The sequence below is a fragment of the Micropterus salmoides genome, unplaced genomic scaffold (assembly GCF_014851395.1).
Source record: "Micropterus salmoides isolate LMB-PRFRI ecotype aquatic unplaced genomic scaffold, ASM1485139v1 Ms_hic_scaffold_4, whole genome shotgun sequence".
Classification (NCBI taxonomy): domain Eukaryota; kingdom Metazoa; phylum Chordata; class Actinopteri; order Centrarchiformes; family Centrarchidae; genus Micropterus; species Micropterus salmoides.
In genome coordinates this window covers 23,810,258-23,833,856 of record NW_024043372.1, presented here as the reverse complement: position 1 = coordinate 23,833,856, position 23,599 = coordinate 23,810,258, and the positions used below count along the sequence as shown (strand labels likewise).

The window sequence follows — 23,599 nt, the reverse complement described above, 5'->3', positions numbered from 1 at the left end:
ATCACATTGGCTAAATGCAGTCATTGTAACATTATCACGCAAAGAGCATGGTTTAGCTCAACGTCAAGCTTAAAAAATATTACTGTAACATTGCAGTGGGAGTTTACCGGAGTTTCCATCATTTTCTGTGAAGCTGTCTCCTGGAGCGCCATCAGTACTGTATTATTTGAAATAAATTACTATGTTTAATCTGTAATGTTTTGCCTGCCATGACGAACACACCATGAATTATTACTAAATTCTTCAACTTCTGTCTTTTTAGCCTGTTTTTAGCCTTCCATCAACACCACTTCCAGCAGCAGCAAGCCACTGTTTTACAGCTAACAATAAAGTACCATGTGGCACACAAACAAAGTTAGCGACTACAGTTAACATTAGCCAGTGAAGGGGACTGTATAGCCAGCATGCTAAAGAACGTGCAGCTGCAGTACTTCTTATCAGTATTTTTTGTTTTGTTGACGTAGTAACCATAGCCGTTAGCCGTAATAACATTAACTAATGTTATATCAGGGATGTGGGATTTGTCAGCTTGTTTAGGAGCTACTCTGCCCCGAAGCGGCAAAGTCAGAACTTGAACACTCAATATTTAATTTAAAATGCAATGCACAGGACTAGTCTACACAATTAGGGTTTTAACGCTAGCTAATACAATGGAACTTAATGCTAACTTTACATGCTATATGTTAAGTTTCAGCAGCTAAAACACTACACTTAGCTGTTAGGGAACTAACAATAGCTAGCCAGTTATACCTAAAAACCTAGTTATACCAATAGCAATTATCCTAAAATACAAAACCATGTGTGTGTCCAAAAACGTTAATACTTACAATTAACAGTTGAAATTAGCTAGCCTTACAATGGATTTCAATGGTGCCAACATTTCACTGAGTAAAAAAGGTAGCATGATAGTACTACAACAATGTTAATGTACTGAATTATAGTGGCAGTTGGCATTAGTGTGTACTTGGTTTCTACTTGTCGACTCTTATTTTGGAACATTTAACCGGACTTCCCGTTGTAGTTCGTCTCTCACGTGGTCGCCACGCAGGTCACAGGTATTTTATACAGTCTATAGCTACAGTCAGCAAAAATGAGTTTTCTAATGCGACTTTGTAGTTTGGTCGTCAGTGCGTTATGCTTGCCCCTTCATCTGATGGAAGCGGCAGGCCTGTATCAACTATACAAACGTCTCTTCCCATTTTGTTTATACCGGATTTCTGTAACGTACAACAAAAAAATGCACGACAAGAAGAAGGAGCTGTTTCGCAGCCTCACAGAGTTCAACCAGCCTGGCGGCGGGCGGCTCACAATTTTGGAGATTGGCTGCGGCACCGGCACAAATTTTCAGTTTTATCCGCCTGGCAGCAAGGTGATCTGCACTGACCCGAACCCCCATTTTCAGAAATATCTGAAGAAAAGCATGGGCGAGAATGACCACCTCACGTATGACAGATTTGTGGTGGCGTCGGGGGAGGACATGGGGTCAGTGCAGGACGAGTCGGTAGACGCTGTTGTCTGTACCCTGGTGCTCTGCTCTGTCAACAACATACCGCAAACTCTGCGAGAGGCCCACCGCATACTGAGACCAGTAAGTCATCTGTGGCTCCTGAAAAACTTAGGTCAAAATAGGTGTATTCCCAGTAAATGTGCAGCCATAGCCTGTATTTGAATAAGGCTACTGTTCAAATAATAGCTGCGCTGCAGTTCAACTTCTGGATTAATCATCCACCAGTGGAAATTTATAACAATTCCCTAAACAAACAACAAGAAAATAAGTGTTTTTTGGTAGGATCATATAATATTTTATTTTGTATCTATGTATAGAATTTACTGAGAATATGAAATAAAATTTAATATGCTAAATAGAAAAACCTTGTGTGTTTGTGTAGGCCTATGTTAGTGAGGTGTCTGCTGTGTATTAGCCTCTAATTGACAAAAATAAAATAACTCCTCATGCTGATGTAAAACATGCAAAGCAGAGAAATGATCCCACGCAGATGCACCTCCCAATGTACTAATTATTTCATCTTTAGGTTGTTGCCACTGGATTTCCTATTGACTCTTACTAATAATTATACACTGCTGCTACCTTTCTCCTGAGATGATGCCAGTATGGTTTCATAATTCATTTTGATGTGCCAATCAATATTCTCTTATGGACTTTCATTCCATAATATCAACTTGCATCTGATATTCAACTTGAAAGTTTTTGTATTTGACAGTTTCTACCAGTATCCCTGAAAGTAGGCTACACAAAACAAGTATGGGAACCTATTTCTGCAAGAGATATAAAAAAAAAACCCAACATGTATTACCAGGTAGAATGGATACATTTTTCAATTTGCATACTATATTATGCTACACATAGCCAATCTTTGCTTTGCAGGGGGGAGCCTTCTTTTTCATCGAGCATGTTATGGCAGACCCCTCCACCTGGGCCTACTTCTTCCAGCATGTTCTCCAGCCTGCATGGTACTACTTTGGGGATGGATGCATGGTCACCCGGGAAACGTGGAAGCATCTGGAGGCGGCTGGATTCTCTGAACTCAAACTGAGACACGTTGAAGCGCCGCTCACCTTCTTGATCAAACCACACATCATAGGTTATGCTGTGAAATGAAATTCTGTCTGGTTAGCTTCGCGTAGCAGCTTGCCTCGTGACTATAGCGTGTGAATATGCCAAGCACTAAATGCCTGTCCTCTCCCATGTCATATGATTGATCACCAGTGACTTTGATACTAATTTTATTTTTGTATTGAAAACTAATTTTGCATTTTGCACTTAAGTAAAAAAAAAAAAGATGATGTTTGATCTTCTATCCTTCATTCCCCATCTCCAAGTAGCTTGCAGATACATCAATCAATATGATGCTACCATAGGGAATTTCAGAGTTTATCTGCTTGATACTATTTTTTTGTACTTTTTATGCCATGATAATTGTCACAATGTACTTTTTTTTGTTGTGATTAAGATAATTGTGTTAATAATTAAAGAGTTTAATCCTTATGCGTTGTTAGTTTTTTTCCTATTGAGATGACATAGGAAAGTTCAACATTTGGGGAAAGGTGGACTTGCTCTCGCATCCCCCCCCCCCCCCCCCCTCCTGCAGACTACACTGTTTGCGCCATCGTGTGGTGAAAGTGCAACCCAGACACTGCCACTCAGGCATTAAGAGTGTAATCTTTTGATCTTCTAAAGTCGCCTGTCTTAACATGCCCCCAGCAAGATTGTGTTTAAGATTAACTCTGAAGAAAATGAAGTATTTTCTCATGAAATTATGCAAGCTACTTTGTTTTGTTCTGACTTTGCCTGTACGTCTAATGGAAATCATAGGCGTGTACGGTATGTACAAACGTCTGTTTCCCTTGCTTGCCTACAATATAACATTTTCATACAACGACAAAATGCACAAAACAAAGAGGGAGCTTTTCCGAAACGTGGGCAAATTTGCAAACACCGACGGTACTCTTCGTCTGCTGGAGATCGGCTGCGGCAGCGGGGCAAACTTCAAGTTTTACCCCTACGGCTGCACGGTAATCTGCACTGACCCCAACCCGCACTTCGAGAAGTACCTGCGGAGGAGCATGGACGCAAACGCGCATTTAACTTATGACGAGTTTCTAGTCGTCTCTGGAGAGGACATGAAGGGAGTGAAGGACGAGTCAGTAGACGTGGTAGTCTGCACCTTGGTTCTCTGTTCTGTCAGCAACGTGCCGTCGGTGCTGAGAGAGGTCCGACGCATTCTCAAAACAGTGAGTCTCAATGGGTGTCAATATGCTGCCTTCAAGCGCTGTCGGAAATAATTTATAATGTAACTTGTGTGACTACAGGCTACATGAGCATGGCTGGATGAACCTGGTATGAGGCACTAATCAAACCCAAAACAAGACATAAATGTGAAGCTTTATTTTTTGCCCAAACAACCAGAAACCAGCATAATGCCGACTGGCCCCAGGCAGTCTGTGTGTCAAATAGGTTGCGGAAATGTGTTCAAACACTCGTTTATTTGGGGAAATGTACCACCGCAGTAAAATAATAAAAAGAAGTTAAAACTAGGTTTTGACAGGTGGCCCTTATACAAGCTAAGCCAGCAAGATTGGGTAATGCAGGATCCCAGTCTCCAGAAACCAGTTGGGGTGCACCGAATCTGGGGCTGTTTTGGGCCCTCTGAGGGTCTGGGGCCCAGGGCAGTTTCCAGCTTTGCCGACTTGGTAATCCAGCCTTGCACATAGAAAGTAGAATGTGTCAAGTAAAATCTTAGGCTATGTATTGCTATTATAGATGTCTGTTTCAGTGTGAATACATTATGCCTGTATATTAAAAACATTTGCGGTCAGTCTTAGTCCTTACACATTAAACCATTTGGTTAAGAATATAAAAAGGGTACTGAGAGTGTCAGATTATGGCAAACATTAAATGTTTCTCTGGTTGTTGTTGCTGTTAACTTGACACCAAAATGAAAAAAACATTTCCTGGGCAGTCCTCCACATTACATCAAGAAAGGCACAAATTGTCGGTTAGGCTACAAATATTAATTGAAAACCAGTAAAGGGATTTAATTAAACTGGAGAAAGAAGTCTCTCTTCCATTCTGGCATTTGTCCACATTACACAAATGGGCATGCATTAGGAGGCTGTACACTGTTTTCACTGACTGGACCAAATGAATTATCATTTGGATGGGATGACTTTTTATTTATCTTGGCCTCTTGACAGGGGGATATTCTACTTAAGTTGTACACATGCTGGAATAGCGCATATTGCATTTAGTTAACAGACAACATTGTGTAATTTTACTATTAAATTTAACCTATAAGACATCTGAAATTACAAAACCTGACTTGATGAAATGTGCGATAATCTGTTTTTGTCTGCTCCCTCTTACCACAGGGTGGAGCATTTTACTTTTTGGAACACGTTGTCTCAGATCCCTCCTCCTGGACATACTTCTTCCAGCACATGCTTGAGCCTCTGTGGTACTATCTTGGGGATGGATGCATGATTACCAGAGAAACGTGGAAAGATCTAGAGGCAGCTGGTTTCTCTGAAATTTATCTTAAACACATTGAGGCTCCAGAGGTTACTCTCATGATAAGACCACACATCATGGGATATTCCATTAAATGACTGCAGGGGAGAATGGGGTAACTTTATTGATGACATTTTCTGCACCCATTTGTATAAGATCTGCTTACATTTTCATGGAACAAAAATGACACTTGTCACACTGCCTTTTTTGAGTGAAAATATATTTATTTACTTACAGAATCAGCAACATTTAATACACCGTTTGTTCTTCTTCCCCATCCCTCCCAAGATGTACATAATAAATATTACCTGGACACTGTGCTTTTTTTTCCCTGATTGTCTAAGTAACTGCCAAGAAACAACCAACCAAACCACACTCAATGTCATCATTTCTGTTACCCTTTATATTCCATTGCACAAAAATAAGGAATGAAATTGTAACATCTCCTTTAAGGGGAATTGCTGGTTCAAGATATAAACAGGAATTATGTCTGTGTAGTAATTATACAGTCAGAATTCAGTGATGCTGTTAAAATATATTTTTTAAAAGAGCTCCAACAGCAACATTTTTTAAAAAACACAAGAGAAAAAGGGAAAGGGATACATTTAGAAACTGAGACTCAAAAGTTAAAGATCACAATTTCAAACCTCCCAGTATTAAAATGTACACAACTATAAATGTTATAGCATTAGCAAATTTTTAAAAAACAGCAGGTGGAAAAATGACCAATTTCTTTTTTATTTGTCGAGTATATCTTACTGCCATCACAAGTCACTTTTATATCAAACAGAGTAAAAAAAAAAGTGGAGGATCTCAGCCTGAAATGAAGTGTTCCCAGAAACCCTGTCCATGTCCAAATGGCTGAGCTGTGCTGCTCCCACATTTGTCTCAATCCTCAACCTCTATTCAAACAGGTTATCCTGTTTTAACACAATAAAGGTCCTTTAATGTTTTGAGTTCTTCAATCAGGGTCTTGTTTTGGTTTTCAAGAACAGCTACGCGGTTTTCCAGGCATTTAACATATTCCTTTTTCTTCCGTCGACATTCACGGGCTGCCTCTCTGAAAAAAAAAAGAGGGGGGGGGGGAGTGCAGTTAGCCATGGAAAGATTATACAGTGAGTGCACTTCAGTATATCACAATGTACAGCAGTGGTTTTCAAGCTTTTTCTGTCATGTCCCCTTTAAAAAGCTGAAAAAGGTAATTTCATGTTCATTCAACTTAGTTCCACTCCATAGTTTTCCTCGGTCATCCGCACACACCCTGCAGTTTTACTATGTACAGTATGGTCACTATTGTGACATGAAATTACATATACAGTGATAAAGGATTTTCTCTATATCCATGACCCCTATCTGTCTGAAGCTACAGGCATAACAGCAAAATATGTGTAAGTAACAAACATACTTTGCAAATAAGATGCTTGCCTGGGATGATTTATTGGGGAAATATTTGCCTGTATCTGAGCTCCAGTACTGGAGGCATCATCACAAAACCTTTTTCCTTTACCACGCCCATCTTCAACCAAGTCCAGTTGCCCTTGACTTTAACCTTCTTTGGTTTACCACGCCCAGTTTGTTTCTCCTGTGATAGTTCTTCTGTGTCAAACAACAGAGGATGGCAAGTTGCCATTCTCTCAACTTCAACATGCTAACTAATCACCTGTCATGCATCAAATACAACGCCCGAGACAGAGCAGCGGTCTATATTTGAATGATAAAATAATTATAAAGTAAATGTAAATTATCAAGGGGTGAGCGCAACATACATCACTCACTTCTACAGTAATGGAGAGGAGGATCTTACTTTGACTGTGTATCTTGTTATCTGTTATATATGTCTTTTATTGTCATTGCTCATGACTTTGTAACATGATTTTGAATAGTGCTCTAGAAATAAAGATTATTATTATTATTGTAGTCAAATACTAAGACTGTTCTTCTCCAGAATGTCCGTGAGATTTGACATTTCTGACACAGATTTCGCTATTCAAAACCCGGGAATGAACAGTACACTTACCTGTTTTTTGCAAGCCTGATTTCCCTCTTTACTGTTGGATCATCAGTCTTGCCCTGAGATAGTCCCACAGGAGAGGTCATAACTACAGTCTGAGACAGGGAGCTGGATGTGGGAGCTGTACGGATCTGGTATGTTTGCATCTCACCTCCTGCGCCTGAGGGAAACACGACAAGATTTAAAAAAAATAATACTAACAACAACAACAACAACAACAACAACAACAACAACAACAACAACAACAACAACAACAACAACAACAACAACAACAGGGGTTTTAACAGCTCAAGCTAGGCTCAACATTTTGCTGGACCATCCTGCTTTTTCCTTTTCTTTGTCAGAGCCCTAATTGAAATAAATGTGGAGACTATTGTCAGTCTGAACACCCAACACATTTTGGCTTCTGCCCAGCAGTCAAACTAGCCGGAATATACCTGGAATCCACTTACAAAAAGGTGACTCTACTAGTAGACAAAAATTGGCTTAGAAATCTTAGAAAATCAGAAACATTTTGCTGAATTTTACTCACCTTGTACAACAACCTGGTTGCTAGGCACCAGTATCTGCTGGCCGTCAGGTGTCTGGGCATACTGGAGGATGGTGGTGCCTTGCTGGGCTCCACCAGAGTTGGCCATGGTGACAGTCTGTAGTCCATGAATGCCTTCGGACCCTGGTGTCGCCAGCTGGATTGTGCCATTAGCGGCTATGGTAACTAGAATAATAACACAGATGGCATCAGAATCAGTAAAGCACACATAAAAATCCCATCTCAGCAGGCTAGGTAAATTCTGAGTAACGCAAAGTATTCTTCTTTTAATAGGGAATAAAAAAGAAAGATGAAAACATCACACAGATGTTTTCAGCATTTCGCTTCGGGCGATCTTCTCTATTTTCATATCGTCCAATCATGGCTACTTGAGACCACCGATTGGCGAGTGGGGCGGGTTACGCTGCAGCATGCCAGTGAAATTACCGTGTAACGCCGTGCGCGCAGGGTGGAGTGGTGGTGCAATCAATATTGTCTAGCAGCTATTTACAGCGTGCTAACCTTGACAACCCAACTGTATTCTAAAGTTAACAGAGCTGTTCATGATACTGACCAGTCAACTACGCATTGATTAAGGAATCGCGGAAAAGCTGGCAACAATCTTTCTTCCAGCGCATGATCAGGTTTTGACTTTGCACAAGGAGGAGGGTCTATATACTGACAGCTGTTTCAATGTGTTTGTGAGAGAGAGAGAGAGAGAGAGAGAGAGAGAGAGAGAGAGAGAGAGAGAGAGAGAGAGAGAGAGAGAGAGAGAGAGAGAGAGCAAGTGGAGGTGCCGAGCAAATCTATGCGCAGCCCTGCGATGCATTATGATTTTACTTATTTTAAATAGTAGGCCTATATAGTAAGTGGTGGTCAGCACTTAAATTGTGGCGTGTCGTGTCGTCACAAATAAATCAATGAATGGGAAACACTACAGTGTAGTGTAGAATCTAGAGACTGTTTATTGTCATCTTAGTTCTGATAGTGCAGTGTTTCCCATTAATTAACGAGACCATGGCGGCCCGCCATAGTTTCAAAATGAACCGAAAAATATTTTTACATCTTACAGACCTCTAACATTGTGTTTTGTGGGCACTTCTCCGCCCTACTGTAAGCTCTCACGCTCAGACACTTTGGCCTCCGTCTTGAGACAACCACATTTCTTTTGAGGTAACTATAGTAACGTTAACAGCCTGTTTCTGTCACTCGTTTGTGAGAAGGCGATTTAGCTAGCCACGCCTACATTTGGAGTGCACACGTATTGGTACATGGTAAATCTACTGAAACGGCCCACAGCGAGCTGACAGGCAGGTTAGCGACTTTATCCTGTCAGTTTCTCTCTTTACAAAGATAAGTGTTGCAGTATTAGAGTCCTACCTGAAGAGAGGCTGTGAAGTCTTCATTTTACGGGATACCAGAACCACATACAACATTATTTATCAAGTTTGGACTCTGGTTGGACTTAATGAATTTAGCACGAGGATACACACAACGCCCGGTTTTCAAAATAAGGTGTCTATACAGCATGGAAATAAGATTAATTGGATTATATTCACAGAAAGTATAAAACATATTACATGTGTCCAATAAAAGTAAAAAAACAACAATAAAATGTTAGGGAAATGACTTATTCTTCTATTCTTTGATTCAGGGTTTTTGGGAAAACATTAAATAAATTTGTTGACTTTTGTTGCTGTTTCATCACCATTTATAGCTATACAATGGGTTTATGATCAAATAGTTTATTAGAGCACAACATTGTTTATAAGCGTACACAGTTCTTCATAGATAGCCTCTTAATTTTGCACCAAATTAATGCATTTAACTTTAAAATGTTCAAAACTTTCTTATGGGGGGCATGCCGTGAGAGGGTTTAAGGCCCACCCACCAAAGTCTCTTAAAATCCTGTGGGAAACACTGTAGTGAGTTAGTTAAAATCGCCTTAATATTGGCGCATGAAAAACCAATCGCTGATCATCCTTCAATCATGTGCCTATTGCCGATTTAATCGCCACACGCCAAATCATAAACAACACGCAATTATTAAAAATTTCACTTTTATTAATTCCGTGGCCTACAAAAACATAACATTTGAAAACAAATTTTGCCTTTTTAATGCAAGTACTATGGAAGGGAGAAGTTCCTACTGTACTGGCCGCTGCTGGTCTGGTAGATTTGAGTGGTGGGTACTGTAACACCTGTGGATACCGGGCTGTTATCCTTCCCCTCAATGTGTGCCATTTCCTCAGATGAAAGTTCATTTAGGATTTTTCTACAAGGTGAGAAGACAAGGGTCACATGATTTAGTATTCATCTCACAAAACTGTTATTGTGTTGTGTTTGTGCTTGTAGTTTTCTTTTTTACCTGTATGAAGGCCGTCTTGCCAGTATTTCTCTGGTCTTTTGGGCTGTGACTCCACTGTCTGATGAGTCCTGTGAATCTTCACTATCTGAACCCTGGACCTTGAAAGAAGGAGGTGGATTAACAGAGTGCAACAGAATAATTGTATAAAATGGCATGCTCACAGAAGAAAAAAATAAACTAAGATGATGAATCAAACAAAGGCTAGCATTTAGAATCAATGATTGCAGTGTCAATAAATCCAGGTGGTCTCACCTGTGAACTCTGCATCTGAGGGGACTGTATGACTGACGACTGTGCAGACTGGATCACTCCTTGAACCTGAAACTGACCCCCTGGCAGCTGTACAACAGCCACAGAAGAACCACCCAGGGACATCTGCACAAATCCAAAAAATACAGTATATTCATCATGACAAGCTTATTCAATTTGTGTGTGCAAAAAAGTCAGTTCCGACACACATTGAGACATCATTAGAATAAAAAATAAAAAAATTGCTTTAGAGGGTAATAATTTCACCCAAATTACACAAAACATATTTTTTTAAGTGAGTTGAATTTTGCTTGTGTTCCTCTGAGAATTGAAAAAATATATTAGAAACATTCAGCAGCAGTGTGTCTTCTAGAGATGATGCACCTGGTTATCCTGGATAATCAGCAGAACTCGCTTCAAACAGTTTAGACAGGATCTACGTTCCACTAAATAAATAGTCTTATTAAAAATGTCAGTAATGGCTGTAGATTATCTTAAATAACCAATACATTTAGTTTTAGCAAAGACAAATTAATGTTGAGTTTTCAAAATATCATTTTTTAATAACTTTGGCATAATTCAATTATCCATCACTGTAGTTGACTGAAATCTTTAAGATGCAAATCTCAGAAAACAGCAGACTAGTCGCACGAAACTCCAGATTCAGTAATCCCTTTCTCTACTGCAAAACTGACAGATATGTCTCTATTAAAGAATTAATTTATACTGGATAGTGAGAAGTGAAAACTCACTGTGCAAATTACTCACATTTTTTAATGCAATCCAATTTTAAAGATAGGCTTTCAATTTTAATGGACTTCCTTTAAGTTTGCTGATGAAGGCTAACACAATGAGAGTTATGTGGAAGCCTCTTAGTTCATGATCAACATGGCTGTCTTGTTGGATCCTTCTTAAATGCAAGTTGTAGGACAGCAAGTTATAACAAACTTACTAAATATATAAAGTGGAAAATGTAGCTGTATTAATAAGCAAACCACAAGAACTTAAAGTGTGATTTGAGCATTCATAAACAAAGTGGACTAGCGGTTTTTACATTGCAAGATCTACTGTGGCAATACAGTGTGGCATTATTTGAGACACTTTTAATGGTAGCTTGAATGGGATCTATTAGTTACCTGTTGGGCTATCTGTGAGAACTGAGAGGTTGTGATGGTAGTGGGAATGATGGTAGTCTGTGACTCTGTGCCATTGCTGCCCTGCTGTACTTCTTCCATAGTAACTGGGAACAAATAAATCAATGTTTTAATAAATCAGTTTTACAACGGCTCTAAAGTAAGACAATGTGTCAGGGCTGCCTGCATGTAAATATGCTGCAAGTTACTACACTGTGGCCTGTGCGCTATGTGTTAATATAACGTTAAGTAACAACTCTTCCCGACCAGATTAAAGCAATATCAAATCTCAGCTTCTTAGTTTAGCTAACCGTTTCTTCGGAAGTTAAACAGGGCAGTCTAAGTTAAATAAAAGATCGACTTCCTCTTTGGTTCGATCGTGTTAGCCAATGCAACTAACGTTAACACGGAGTTACGGAACATAGCTAGGCCCGACTGTTAATACTGTTAACTTTTTCCCCTTAGGATTTAACTAAATGCAAAATTTAACAAAGTGGGCGACTTCATCCCGGGCAAACGTTTGCAGCTGACATAAAGTTATCCTTTGAGTCACTAACGTTACTGCTAGAATGTTCCCACCAACATTAACGTTACCGCTGCTAGTTAACGGTAGCTAACGTTCGGTTAAACGGACGTTAACCCGTATAAACCGTTAATAAACAACAGCTTTAGAGCAACAAGCGAGGCGAAGTTTGGTGACTCTGGTTCACAGGATGGATGAGCTTTTGTCTCAATGAGCAAATATGTGTAACTATGTCACTGGCACGCAAGTTACCGCGTCAACAGACGTCAGCGATACGGGGAGCCATTAAGCTAACTACACCTTCCCTTTTCGTAAAACGGCGAGAAGTTGACGAAGCAACAGCCGCCATTACCGCCACAGCGGAGCAGCCAGACGAGCACAAAAACTACCGCTCAGACAGCCACAATTTACCTTTTCAAATGCCGCGTAACTGCTCTTGTTCACAGCGTGGACTTCGTGCAATTCGTGTATATACTTTGACACAACAAGTACCTTGAAATGTTGATTAGCAGCAATGGCTAACAGCTAAAAATACAAAGATGTCAGCTAAAAAAAAATAGCTGACCACTTTTTTTCCCCAAAGGAAATGGGCGGTGCTGCGTGGTAAAGACGCATTACGCAATAATTTCTTTGGGCTTTGTGATTGGTGAGAAAAGTTCAATGGTAGATACAGAGTGGAGGAAGACTCCGCTGCATTTACTTGACAGCTGTACTTTGACAGTCCAGGTTTTACAAATGTGTTGTTATAGATTAAACAACCAAACAGTAAATAAAGCACTTAAAATACGCTGCTGTACATGAATGCATCAGTAATAGTAATACGGTAATATACTCTGACAGGTGCCATAATACATAATAAATACTTATACTTCAAGCACATTTTGCTGATAATACTTATGGGCTTTACATAAATTAAATTATGAATGGCTTTTACTTCACATTGAGTCTTCTTGGATCACTCGTGCCCTCTAGTGTTTGGTCATCTTTTCTTGAATCCAGATCAGAACAGTGTAGTCTACTTTAGACCATGCTGCTGTTAATTTTTTTTTCATATGTGTGTGTGTGTATGTTCAGTACCAGACAAATTCTGACTGATGTTTTCCATCACTTGAAACATTTAAAGCCCTGACCTTGGGCCTCATCCCTTTACTTCAGAACGGAGTAAGCATCCCATAAACATCAGAGACTGAAATTTTGGAGAAGCCTTCTCTGTGCACTGAGCCTACACAGGTGCAAAGTCTGACAACAACACTTTTAGATTTTCTTTAAATTTAACATTTATTTAACCAAAAGTAAAATACTTACTGAGATAAATATTTAGTTTTGTGGTATTATTTTACAAAATGTTGGCCTTCAGGAAGACATTTCCTCGGTTCAGTGCACACAATTCTGGCTTTATACAAAAACATTTGGCTTTGTTTGATTCATCAATTTACATGAGATGTTACTTTGAATTTGCCTATTTTGTAACTAAAATATCTTCCCTGTCCATTATGACAAAATTCTCAAACATGCCGTCGTGTAAGAATTCAAAAAGTGATGTTATAAGGTCAATTTCAACCACTTGTACATCATTACTAAACTCATGAATATCAGGACAAGTGGAATGATTAAATGCTTTTGTTTATTCTGCATTACTTTTACATAAAGTATAAAACAAAGTACAACAAAATGAAATAGAAAAGAAATGAGAAGAATTGAAAGGGGTGTACCACCTCGATTTCTCAACTATACGAGTTAAAGCACCTCTCTAACATTAAAGATTCCTTGGTGGATCACACCCTCATGGAGAAGTTTAGAATTCACCAAATAGTTAATATACAACATACCAAGAGTGCATACACAAAATATTGATAGAACAACTCAAGAGAGATTAATGCAGTCGTAAGTACACTACTGGTTAAATGTCAGCAGTCCCCTGTCCTTAGTTATTACAAAATGTATAAGCATCATGTATATTTCACCAGACAGTGCAAGCTTTTAAATTAAATTGCACTGTCATTGGGATTGCATAGTGTGTAAGAACTCTGACGGAGAAAAAGAGCGGAAACCAATGGAAGCCCTTGTAGACTTCGCAGCGAAGCAGGTAGATGGTAGATGGACACTGGTTGTCAGTTACCCCTCTTTTTGCTCATTAGGTTTGCAATGTCCGCCTTAACTACAAGATTTGTTTTGACAAACGTCTACATTTTATGGGTATTATTCACAGATTGCACCAAGGGACCACCTGGTCCATCCCTGTGTTATGAGTTTTGTTCCCTGAATATACAGTTTCATACATATATATCTCCCCTACTTGTGCCTCAAGCTGATTTCTTCTTCTTGTGCTTGGCTGAGTCATGCAAACATTCTGCTGCAAACGTAAGATGCTATGTTAAAGCTAAGATGAAGTGCTATTAACGGCTTTCTCTAGGTGGACTTAAAAGTGGGCAAAACCAAATTTCAAGTATTTATATGTCTAAAAGTATTAACACATTTAATGTAACATGAAATGGGGTTAGTTAAACTAATCGATCCACACAGTAGAAACCTACTGTAAGTACCACCAGTGCAATGTACAGTAATTCAATAGATCATATTCCTGTTTACTTTGAAATGATTAAACATCTTTCTAATATTGTGTTTGGCATGATTGAATGTTAATTGAATGGTACAATTGCAAAAGTCCAAAAATAACAAAAAACTATTTACATGTTGACATGAAGGGTTCATCACCGATTACAGTTTAATCCAGTACAACAAACCTATAAATTATGGCAAGGAGCACAAGGAAAGCACAAGATTGCAGGAATCCAAATACATTTTGCAAATGCATCTTGATGCACTTATTTTTTTACCCTTTTCTTTTACCTACAATTACTTTACTTGCCAATCAAGGGTGTTTCAGATGTGGCTCAGCTTTGCAACGGCATTCACAAGTGCTTAAAAATCCAGTGACTGAACAAATAACATAATCCAGATACATGATGACTTGCCTCTACTGACTACAGACTTACTATACAGTACCAACAACAATCCTGTTGGAATTCAAAGTAATTCTTTACAAAGTTGCACAAAGACAAAACGTGTGCAGAGGAAAAGGAAAGGGCCAACCTCTCAAACATTTGCTCTATTATGCATTGAAAAACTGAGAGGTGTGACTGTTTAGCAATATAAAGTACAATGGTAATGGATATTAGATGCTAACTAATGACTGGTAGCCTGAAAACAGTCATGATATTGGTTTTAGCTTTCTCCTTGCACCAGTTTAATTTTCTGTTTTTTATTCTTTTTTCAATGGCCGACATAAAAGATCCCTGGCGTTAACAGTGATAGCCCTCCCGGTGTCTCGAAGCTCATCAAGCAAGAATCCTCAGAATAATATATGCTCCTGAACCCTTAGTTATAATGCCTCATTGTTATAATAAAATAGACAATTTTTGAGAAAGTGCAATGTTATATCTGTCCTGACTAACAATGCTTTGAAGTTATTCATCTTTACCCTCCATTATACAACTATTATTCCACTTCAAAAGTACTGTCAAAACAGTTTTCTTATTTACAGTCTTCTTTCTGCTACTGTTATCATCTCCCAGCTGGGTTACCTATCCACAAACCATCAACTGAGAGAGACAAGTTAAGCATTTATACATTTATACAATTAAAAATATTTATACAGTAACGTACAGTATCTAAAATACAACAGGCCTTTATAGGTACAGTACAGAATATGGCCTCTTTCCTCTTTTGTTTTGATCCCTTTGGATTTCTGTCTGGATTTCCACTACTAGTCAAAACCAAAGTAGAATAAACAGCCATCAATAGCAGATTTATTAAAAATTAAGATAGGAATGTATGGCTGAAGTTTTATAAAGGCAGGGAATATATTAGGGCAGGAAAGTTGTGAAAATCTATTTGGCTTCATTGTCATGGGATAAAATAAGCTTTCTTAATAATGCACACAGACTGAGACTGGCTACTTGTCTCATGGTTTACTTTCTTCCGCCCTCTTTTATTCATCTGTGTTAGTGAGAAAAGACAAGGGCTCAGCGCATGCATTTGTGTGTGTTTGATGGAAAGCTGCATGTAAAAATATTTCAAGTTTAGTAGCTCTTGGAATCTGTGTAGACGCACGAGGGAAAGCGTTTTAAGAGGTTTGTGGTAGGTACGGAATAAGAAGATGGATTTTCACAAAGACAATAATATATAATTAATTTTAAATGTTTTCAATTTCACAAGTGGTCCTGTTGTATGTGTTGTTTCGCCCTTTCCCCCCAAAAAGTGCAACAGGGTAATTTTTTTTCTCTTTGCCATTTGCAGTACATGTTGCTTCTTTTGCTTCTATCTATAAAACACAGTGAACAACTCCAAACATGGCAGGTCCAATCACAGACATGCAGTGGCCAAGATATGCTGGTGTCACACAGGGTTGGTTGCATGTGTACATGTGGTGCATGCTTTTTCCTTTTCACCATTTGCCAAGCTGTGGTCGAATGCTGGAATGATGGTGCAATAAGCATCCAGACTGTGGATGTGGACAACCCCTCACATGTTGTAAGCGACATAGATGGGATCCAGCTGGTCCGCGAGGAAAGAGTCCCGTAGATGCATGCGCTGCTTCTCTCCCCTGGAGTTGATGGGTATAACCCCGGGGTCCACAATAACCACCACGCCAACAATGAGGTGGTGCTCCTCCAGGACCACGTTGGTTATCAGAGGCACCAGGTCCAGCGCATCCTGTTCCGAACCGCACAGCTCCGACACCACCACCAGCAAGTTGGTCCATGTAAACACAGCACTGTGAGGGACAAGAAGAGGGTGACTGAGAATACAATCCTAACCCAAAAGCAATGGAAATAAAGGAATAGTTTGACATTTTGGGAAATACTCTTATATGCTTTATTGCAGAGACCTAGATAAGAAGATTGATACCACTCTCTTGTTTGTACACTAAACATGAACAGAAAGCTGGCTTAGCTCAGTTTAATCTGTACAAAAACCAAAGTTGAAAAAGGACATGTTGTGTTTAAATCAGGCTAGCTATTCCAGTCTTTGTGCTAAGCTAAGGTTAACCTGCTACTGGCTGTAGCATCATGCTAATGTACGGTCATGAGAGAGGTATCAATCATCTCATTTAAATCTTGGCAAGAAAGCAAATAATCTTATTTCTCATCTATTCCTCTAAACTGGCTTCCTATTATTTCAGTATGTGGTCACCTTTTTTGAGTTTGTTAATTGTATTACACATGTGTAATAAAACGGGCCTGGTTCATGGCAATGGGATAAAAACAAGGCAGGGGATATGTTGTGATGACAGCAAAAAAGAAAACTGCAAAATAAAAGCCAGTGCTGTGCTCTTTAAATATCCATATTTAAAATAATTCTTAAACACAGTGTAATTAAATGTGTGTATCACAATGTGTTTTCTTTTGCCATTGGAGCAGTTAGCATTTTAGTGGTGGATATTACCGCCACAATATGTAGCTTTCTATGAACATTAATAAAGCGTGTGTGTGAATATCAAGAGCATTGTCACCTCTCAGCAATACTGCGGTGAGCCCGGGACACAGAGGTTTCAATATCAATTGGGTGGTAGCGTAGGCCTCTTAGCTCCAAGGTCTCATCCAGTGATCCCACCACAAAGAGAGCATCATGCCGATCTGAGCACAGAAATACGGGCAACATAATCCACCAAGAAAAATATGCAGTAGAAACAAATGTGTAAGAAGCTCAAGTTTGTTATGTTTGAAGGGTTCATTCTGTTTTAAAGTGTTAATTATCCTCAATCTATATAATAATAAACTCATCAAGGCTGACTAACTAAATCTAGTCTTTAGCTGTGTCAGGGTCTATTTACCCCCACTGGCATCCAACAGCTCAGTCCTCTTCACAAAACCCAAGTATCCTGTCCTGGCCCATAAGGTCTGCGGGTCTCCAAAGCTGAGCTTGGTGTTGAAGTGGTTGGCCTGAAGACTCTCCTCTCCGTAGATGGTGTAGTAGCCACTGGCACTGTGAGGGCTGTTCACCCAGATCTAAGAGAGGGAAGCACACACTGGGTCACGGCTGGTTTAGGAAGGAAGGAGGCTTTGCCAGTGATTTTGTCACGATACAGTCATGTTGTCACCACAAAAGGAGAGCGCTTAATTACGGCTTCCTCTCACCTCGCCTAGATGAGAATCCCCAAGCGGACCTTTGGTCTCTGGGTTTACGATTATCACCCGAACACCTGGCAGTATCTGTAGTTGAAACAACATGCACCACTTTAACTTAATAATTCATGAAGTGAATGTATACCATGGTTGTACGCATGTAGCATCTTACCTTGCCAGACTCCATTAGAGGAAGACTCTGAGGTGCTCCTCTCTCCACAAGCCTGACTCTGCAAAAGTCACATACAGAAGCAGACACATGTAGTCATTCATTGAAAACAAGTCTCTTGTTTTCCAAATGAGAATTATCTGACCGATGTTCAGGGTCGCTGGTTTTATGTACGAGTTTTTTCGTGTTTTCACTTAGGATCTAAGGGGTGTTGTTTTCATTTGACACTTTTATTGACTGCTTCATAATTGTAAATGTACACTGCCTGTCTGGTCTGTTTAGTTTAGTTATCCGCAGTTTCTGTCTATGTTTCTACATATGTCTGCAACCTTGTTAATTGTGCTGCTGCCTGTCTTGGCCATGACACTCTTGGAAAAGAGATTTTTAATCTCAATGAGTTTTTCTTTCTGGTTAAATAAAGGTAAATAAATAAATTTAGTCCGTTGTATTTTGGTCTCGTTCTGTCTGCTTGTGTTGTTGTTGAGTATGTTGTATTCATTACTCTGATCTGTTCTGTCTTATTTTGATATAATCTGTGCCTGCCTTAGTTCTTGTTTAATTCTGTTTCTGTCTGATGTTTGTTATTAATTTCCATATCATCATGCTTGGGTTGTATCTCTCTGCTTGTGTTTAGTATTGTTTTGGTATTTTCTTATTTCTGATCTGTTCCATTTTAGTTTCATGGTCTGTCTGTTCAGTGTCCTTTTTCCTGTGGTGATCACTGTTTTATTGATCAGTGTTTGTTTGTTTACATGGTTTATTATGTTATTGTCTGGTATTTGAATCTTGCATTGCTTCTGTCATTCTCTCTGCCTGCCTGCATGTCTGTCTCATTAGTCTGATCTCTGTCACCAGTGTTGCTCACGCCCTGCTGGTTAGTCCCTGTAGATATGCTTGCTTGTTTCTTTAGTCTGTGTCTGGTCATTGTCGTACGTAGCATGTCATGCTGTGTTCTTTCATCTCCTGATACCCTGCTTGTTCTTTTGGATTTTGTGCCCTTTGGATTTTCTTTGTTTCATTTGGACGGTTACCTTTTGGATTACTTGGACTCAGCCGCTCTCAGTAAGTGTGCTCACTTTAGTTTTGTGAATAAACCTTTTGAACTGTACCTGCTTTGTGTGTGTCCTGCATTTGAGTCCTCAACCTCAACCACGCACACCAATCGTGACAGTAAAGCCCCCTCAATGCAGGAGCGACACAGGTTAACTTCAGCTTTTGATTAAATATGAGATAGTTTCAATGCTGCTTTAAAAAATCCACACGAAGACCTAAACTCCATATACTGTATACAGTAGACATAATACAATTTAACTTCTTAAATTAGGAAGTTTGTTTGTTTTAACCAGTCACCCTGACTGAAATGGTTGTGTTCTTACCTGTCATGGCGGAGGGATTTCATGTCCACATAAACTGTACAGGGATCAGGACCAGTGGTGCCCTGTAACACACAAAGAACACGTACATACAGGTCCTACTGGTTCTCATTACTGGTTCCCTACTCTCTCATCAGGTTAAGGTGATTGGTGTACCTGCAGGCAGATGGCAAGGTTAACCCTGGAACCAAAAGCAGTGCTGACGGCTCTGGATGACAGCCCCACGTCCTTAAACAGCTTGGAGAAGGAGTGCGTGAGGGCGAGGCGAGGCCGTTCCTCTGCTATCACCACACAGCTCCGCACACACGACAGGTTCACACCACGGGCCTAAAACACAACCACATAGAATGATCAAATCCCTGATCAAATTCCATGTCCGTCATTCATGATTCTCTCTCTCTGTATGCAGTACTCACCTTGAGTAACTCAGTTTGAGTACCCAGTCCTTTAGTGCAGAGCTCCATGACAGAGTAGGAGCAGAAGGTGTCTCTGACGCGGTACTGACTGAGCGTGCTCAGCCACAGAGACAAGCAGCTCTCCAACTCGAAGGGAGGTATCAGGATGGACTGGTGACCTGAGTAAACACTAAAAGACAAGACATGAAGTAAAAAAAGTGGATGAATGGAGTAGAAATAACATCAGAGATACTAAAACCGGGGTCCGCAGCATGTAAGTATTGTAGGTGACAGATTACCTTACCTTGCGAGGCACCACAAGACAAAGCCCAGACCACAGTAAGGATCCAGGCAGATGGCTATTTGGCGAGAGGAGTACAGTTCACACTGCAATTTTATAGAGCGACAAAGTGCACTGACGGCTGCGTGAGAGATCTGCAACGAACAAGAAGATGTATTAGAAACTAAAGGAAAATGTCCCACTGACACTGTTGCATATCAGTCTGTAAAGTTTGATGCTTTTCCAGGAATAGCTTTGTGATTAAGTTTTCTAATTCACTTTTCTGGACTATTACCCACTTTCTGTCAACCAGTTTTCCCTACTTGTGACATCTTTTACATCCTACAGTAGAATACATTTTGCAATGCAACAAAGCTTGTGGCTGCATTGCATTATATTCTACTCAGGTACATGTATGTAAGTGGAGACTTTGTATCTATTCCATGATGGACATCTCGCTGTATGATTTGAACATCAGTGTCATTGTCGTCTGGCAAAGGTAAATAGGCATTGACTTGGGACAGATGTACACTGAACAAAATCATAAACGCAACACTTTTGTTTTTGCCCCCATTCATCATGAGCTGCACTCAAAGAACTAAGACTTTCTCTATGTACACAAAAGGCCTATTTCACTCACAGATTTCTGTCAAAATCTGTGTTAGTGAGCACTTCTCCTATGCCGAGATAATCTATCCACCTCACAGGTGTGGCATATCAAGATGCTGATCAGACAGCATGGGTATTGCACTGGTGTGCCTTAGGCTGGCCAGAATAAAAGGCCACTTAAAAATGTCAAATCAATGGCTGTGTGAAGTTGCTGGATACTGGCAGGACCTAGAACACACTGTCGTATACACCGATCGAGAGCATCCCAAACATGCTGGACCCCCCCAGTACAGGGAAACTGCACATTTTCGACTGGCCTTTTTGCAAACTAGATTTGCAAAATGTGATCTGTCCTTGGTCTTGGAAACTGTGGGACTGAAAAAAACAACCTGACTGTCTTTGCTTATCTTGTAGTTTACTTAACATTTTTCTGCTGTGCCTGAAATGGAAATGTGTGAGATGACACAATGAATATGTTTATTCAGTTATACACAAATATAAGAAAAGAACATGACAAACACCAAAATAGGTCCACAATTGCACAGATCACGGTCAACAGGATCATTGTTTTAAACAGCAGTTTGGTACAACAAACTGTTAAATTTGGATCTCTTTACCGTAGCAAGATTCATCTTCTTTAAACCTGCAATAACTGATTTATTTGGCCACTTGGGAGCAGCAGAGACAAGTTGTGAACACAACATTGACATATCAACTTTTAATTTAATACAATTTGTCAGCAAACAGTTGCTTATTTATCCAACCACCACTTTCATTCATTTGGAGTTGTGTTTCTGGCCACCAGACAAATTTAAGTCCCGTTGATACCATTGTTGTTATAAGAATGAGGGAGAGAGAATTTGGAAGAAATTGGAAATTGGATTGGGATCAAGATCAAACACAGCAATATTATTAATATATAATAAGTGAAGCTTATCTGTCTCACCTTTACCCCAGTGAGCATGCCTGTAGTGGACACACTGAAGTCAAGATAAGCAATCATCTCCGCTGTGGGCGGCTTATAGATCTGTGGAGGCCGGCGGCGAGGAAGATCATCTGCAAACAAGAACAGCGCATGGTTAACAGAGAACAAAGTCAACATTAACGTATTGCGGTAAGCGTGTCGACTCATTTCCGTTTCCGGTGCTTGTGTGTTGGTACCGTGTTGTGCTGCTCTCGCTAAATAACAGTTACATTTGTTAGATTACAGCGGCCAACTGTTCGCTAAACACTTATTCTTTACAGTAATTTTGCCTAAGCACTCACAGTTCTTTCCATCTTTTAGTGACTGCTGTTCAATCTCATAGTTGTTCTAAAGTTTTGGTAACTGACGCTACAGTACTTTAGCTTAGCCATTAGCGACTTTAGCTTAGCAGCTAGCGATGGCTTCTCCTTCTCCCTCTCTCTCTCCTACTTTCTCCTGCTCGGTGTGTCAGATGTTTAGTTACTCCTCTGCCTCCTTTAGCGGTAATGGTACATGTAATAAGTGTAGTTTATTTATAGACATGGAGGCGAGGCTCAGTGAGTTAGAAGTCCGGCTCCGCACCCTGGTAGATCAGTCTTTAGCTACTGTAGCTAGCCAGTCCCCGGTAGTCGGTGCGGAACGGCCTGAGTTAGCCTCTGGTAGCCGTCCTCCGGCATCCCCTGTGCAGCCAGGAAAGGGGGGCTGGGTGACTGTCCGAAGGAGGAATAGTAAGCATTCAAAGTCCACGGGGCATCATCAACCTGTTCACGTTTCTAACAGATTTTCCCCACTCAGCGACACACCCGCTGAGAAACCAACTCTGATCATTGGCAGCTCCATTTTGAGAAACGTGAATTTAGCGAAGCCAGCGGCCATAGTTAAGTGCATCCCTGGGGCCAGAGCGGGCGACATTGAGTCTTATTTGAAACTGCTGGCTAAGGATAAACGTAAATACAGTAAGATTGTTATTCACGTCGGCGGTAATGACTCCCGGTTACGCCAATCGGAGGTCACTAAGATTAATGTTGAGTCGGTGTGTACATATGCAAAAACAATGTCGGACACCGTAGTTTTCTCTGGACCCCTGCCAAATCTGACCAGTGATGACATGTATAGCCGCATGTCGTCATTCCGCCGCTGGTTGTCGAGGTGGTGTCCAGCAAACGATGTGGGCTTTGTTGATCATTGGCAGACTTTCTGGGGAAGACCTGGTCTGATCCGGAGAGACGGCATCCATCCCACTTGGGAAGGAGCAGCTCTCATTTCTAGAAATCTGGCCAAGTTTATTAGTGGACCAAATCCATGACAACCCAGAGTTGAGACCAGGAGGCAGAGTCGCAGTTTAACACACTTCTCTGCCCTTCTTTTTCAGCAGTTACCCACCCAAAACCCTACGCAGAGTCGCAGTCTAACACACTTCTCTGCTCCTCCATTTCAGGAGTTACTTAGTGAAAACCTATAGTGACGGTGTCTGTCCCCCGACCATCGAAATTATTTAAAAAGGTAAACAGAAGAGGAGCTGTGCATAAAAACCTTATAAAAATTAAAACCACAAGAGCAATAGTGCAAACAATAGGAGAGTTAAATGTGGACTCTTAAACATCAGATCTCTCTCTTCTAAAGGTGTACTAGTAAATGAACTAATATCAGATTATGATATTGATTTATTTGGTCTTACTGAAACCTGGCTGGGTGATGGAGAATATGTTAGCCTAAATGAATCCACCCCTCCCAGTCATATTAATACTCACATTCCTCGAGGCACAGGCCGAGGAGGTGGAGTTGCAGCTATCTTCGACTCTAGCCTATTAATCAGCTCTAAACCTAAACTAAACTATA

General features: G+C 40.2%; 4 protein-coding genes across 8 annotated transcripts in view; 2 read left to right on the top strand and 2 right to left on the bottom strand.

Moving 5' to 3' along the window:
* The first annotated feature begins 1,012 nt into the window (after positions 1-1,012).
* LOC119886582 (methyltransferase-like protein 7A) lies at positions 1,013-3,007 on the top strand. The gene is made up of 2 exons (XM_038697413.1): positions 1,013-1,588; positions 2,387-3,007. Exons 1-2 carry the CDS (start codon positions 1,091-1,093, stop codon positions 2,618-2,620), a joined length of 732 nt encoding a protein of 243 aa, XP_038553341.1. The 5' UTR covers positions 1,013-1,090; the 3' UTR covers positions 2,621-3,007.
* A 104-nt stretch (positions 3,008-3,111) lies between these two features.
* On the top strand, positions 3,112-5,342 carry LOC119886439 (methyltransferase-like protein 7A). Its single transcript, XM_038697171.1, has 2 exons — positions 3,112-3,753; positions 4,891-5,342. Exons 1-2 carry the CDS (start codon positions 3,214-3,216, stop codon positions 5,125-5,127), a joined length of 777 nt encoding a protein of 258 aa, XP_038553099.1. The 5' UTR covers positions 3,112-3,213; the 3' UTR covers positions 5,128-5,342.
* Positions 5,233-12,434, bottom strand: atf1 (activating transcription factor 1). Of its 4 annotated transcripts, none has more exons than XM_038697167.1 (8): positions 12,335-12,434; positions 11,323-11,426; positions 10,190-10,312; positions 9,938-10,035; positions 9,720-9,844; positions 7,573-7,755; positions 7,047-7,200; positions 5,233-6,089 (listed from the first exon to the last, which is right to left on the bottom strand). In XM_038697167.1, exons 2-8 carry the CDS (start codon positions 11,419-11,421, stop codon positions 5,945-5,947), a joined length of 927 nt encoding a protein of 308 aa, XP_038553095.1. In that variant the 5' UTR covers positions 11,422-11,426; positions 12,335-12,434; the 3' UTR covers positions 5,233-5,944. The 4 variants fall into 4 exon arrangements, with proteins under 4 accessions (XP_038553095.1, XP_038553097.1, XP_038553094.1 ...); XM_038697169.1 differs by having other exon boundaries at positions 9,938-10,029; positions 12,254-12,429; XM_038697166.1 differs by having other exon boundaries at positions 12,254-12,428.
* A 1,013-nt stretch (positions 12,435-13,447) lies between these two features.
* Positions 13,448-23,599, bottom strand: part of dip2bb (disco-interacting protein 2 homolog Bb) — a 50,052-nt gene continuing 39,900 nt past the window's right edge. For both annotated transcript variants that reach the window (XM_038696714.1, XM_038696715.1), the window contains 10 exons: positions 21,743-21,852; positions 20,212-20,342; positions 19,929-20,097; positions 19,669-19,839; positions 19,516-19,577; positions 18,143-18,200; positions 17,983-18,057; positions 17,679-17,853; positions 17,358-17,481; positions 13,448-16,619 (listed from right to left, as the gene is read on the bottom strand). In XM_038696714.1, coding sequence (XP_038552642.1) covers positions 16,367-16,619; positions 17,358-17,481; positions 17,679-17,853; positions 17,983-18,057; positions 18,143-18,200; positions 19,516-19,577; positions 19,669-19,839; positions 19,929-20,097; positions 20,212-20,342; positions 21,743-21,852 — 1,328 coding nt within the window. In that variant the 3' untranslated portion in view covers positions 13,448-16,366. The remainder of the gene's footprint in view (positions 16,620-17,357; positions 17,482-17,678; positions 17,854-17,982; positions 18,058-18,142; positions 18,201-19,515; positions 19,578-19,668; positions 19,840-19,928; positions 20,098-20,211; positions 20,343-21,742; positions 21,853-23,599) is intronic.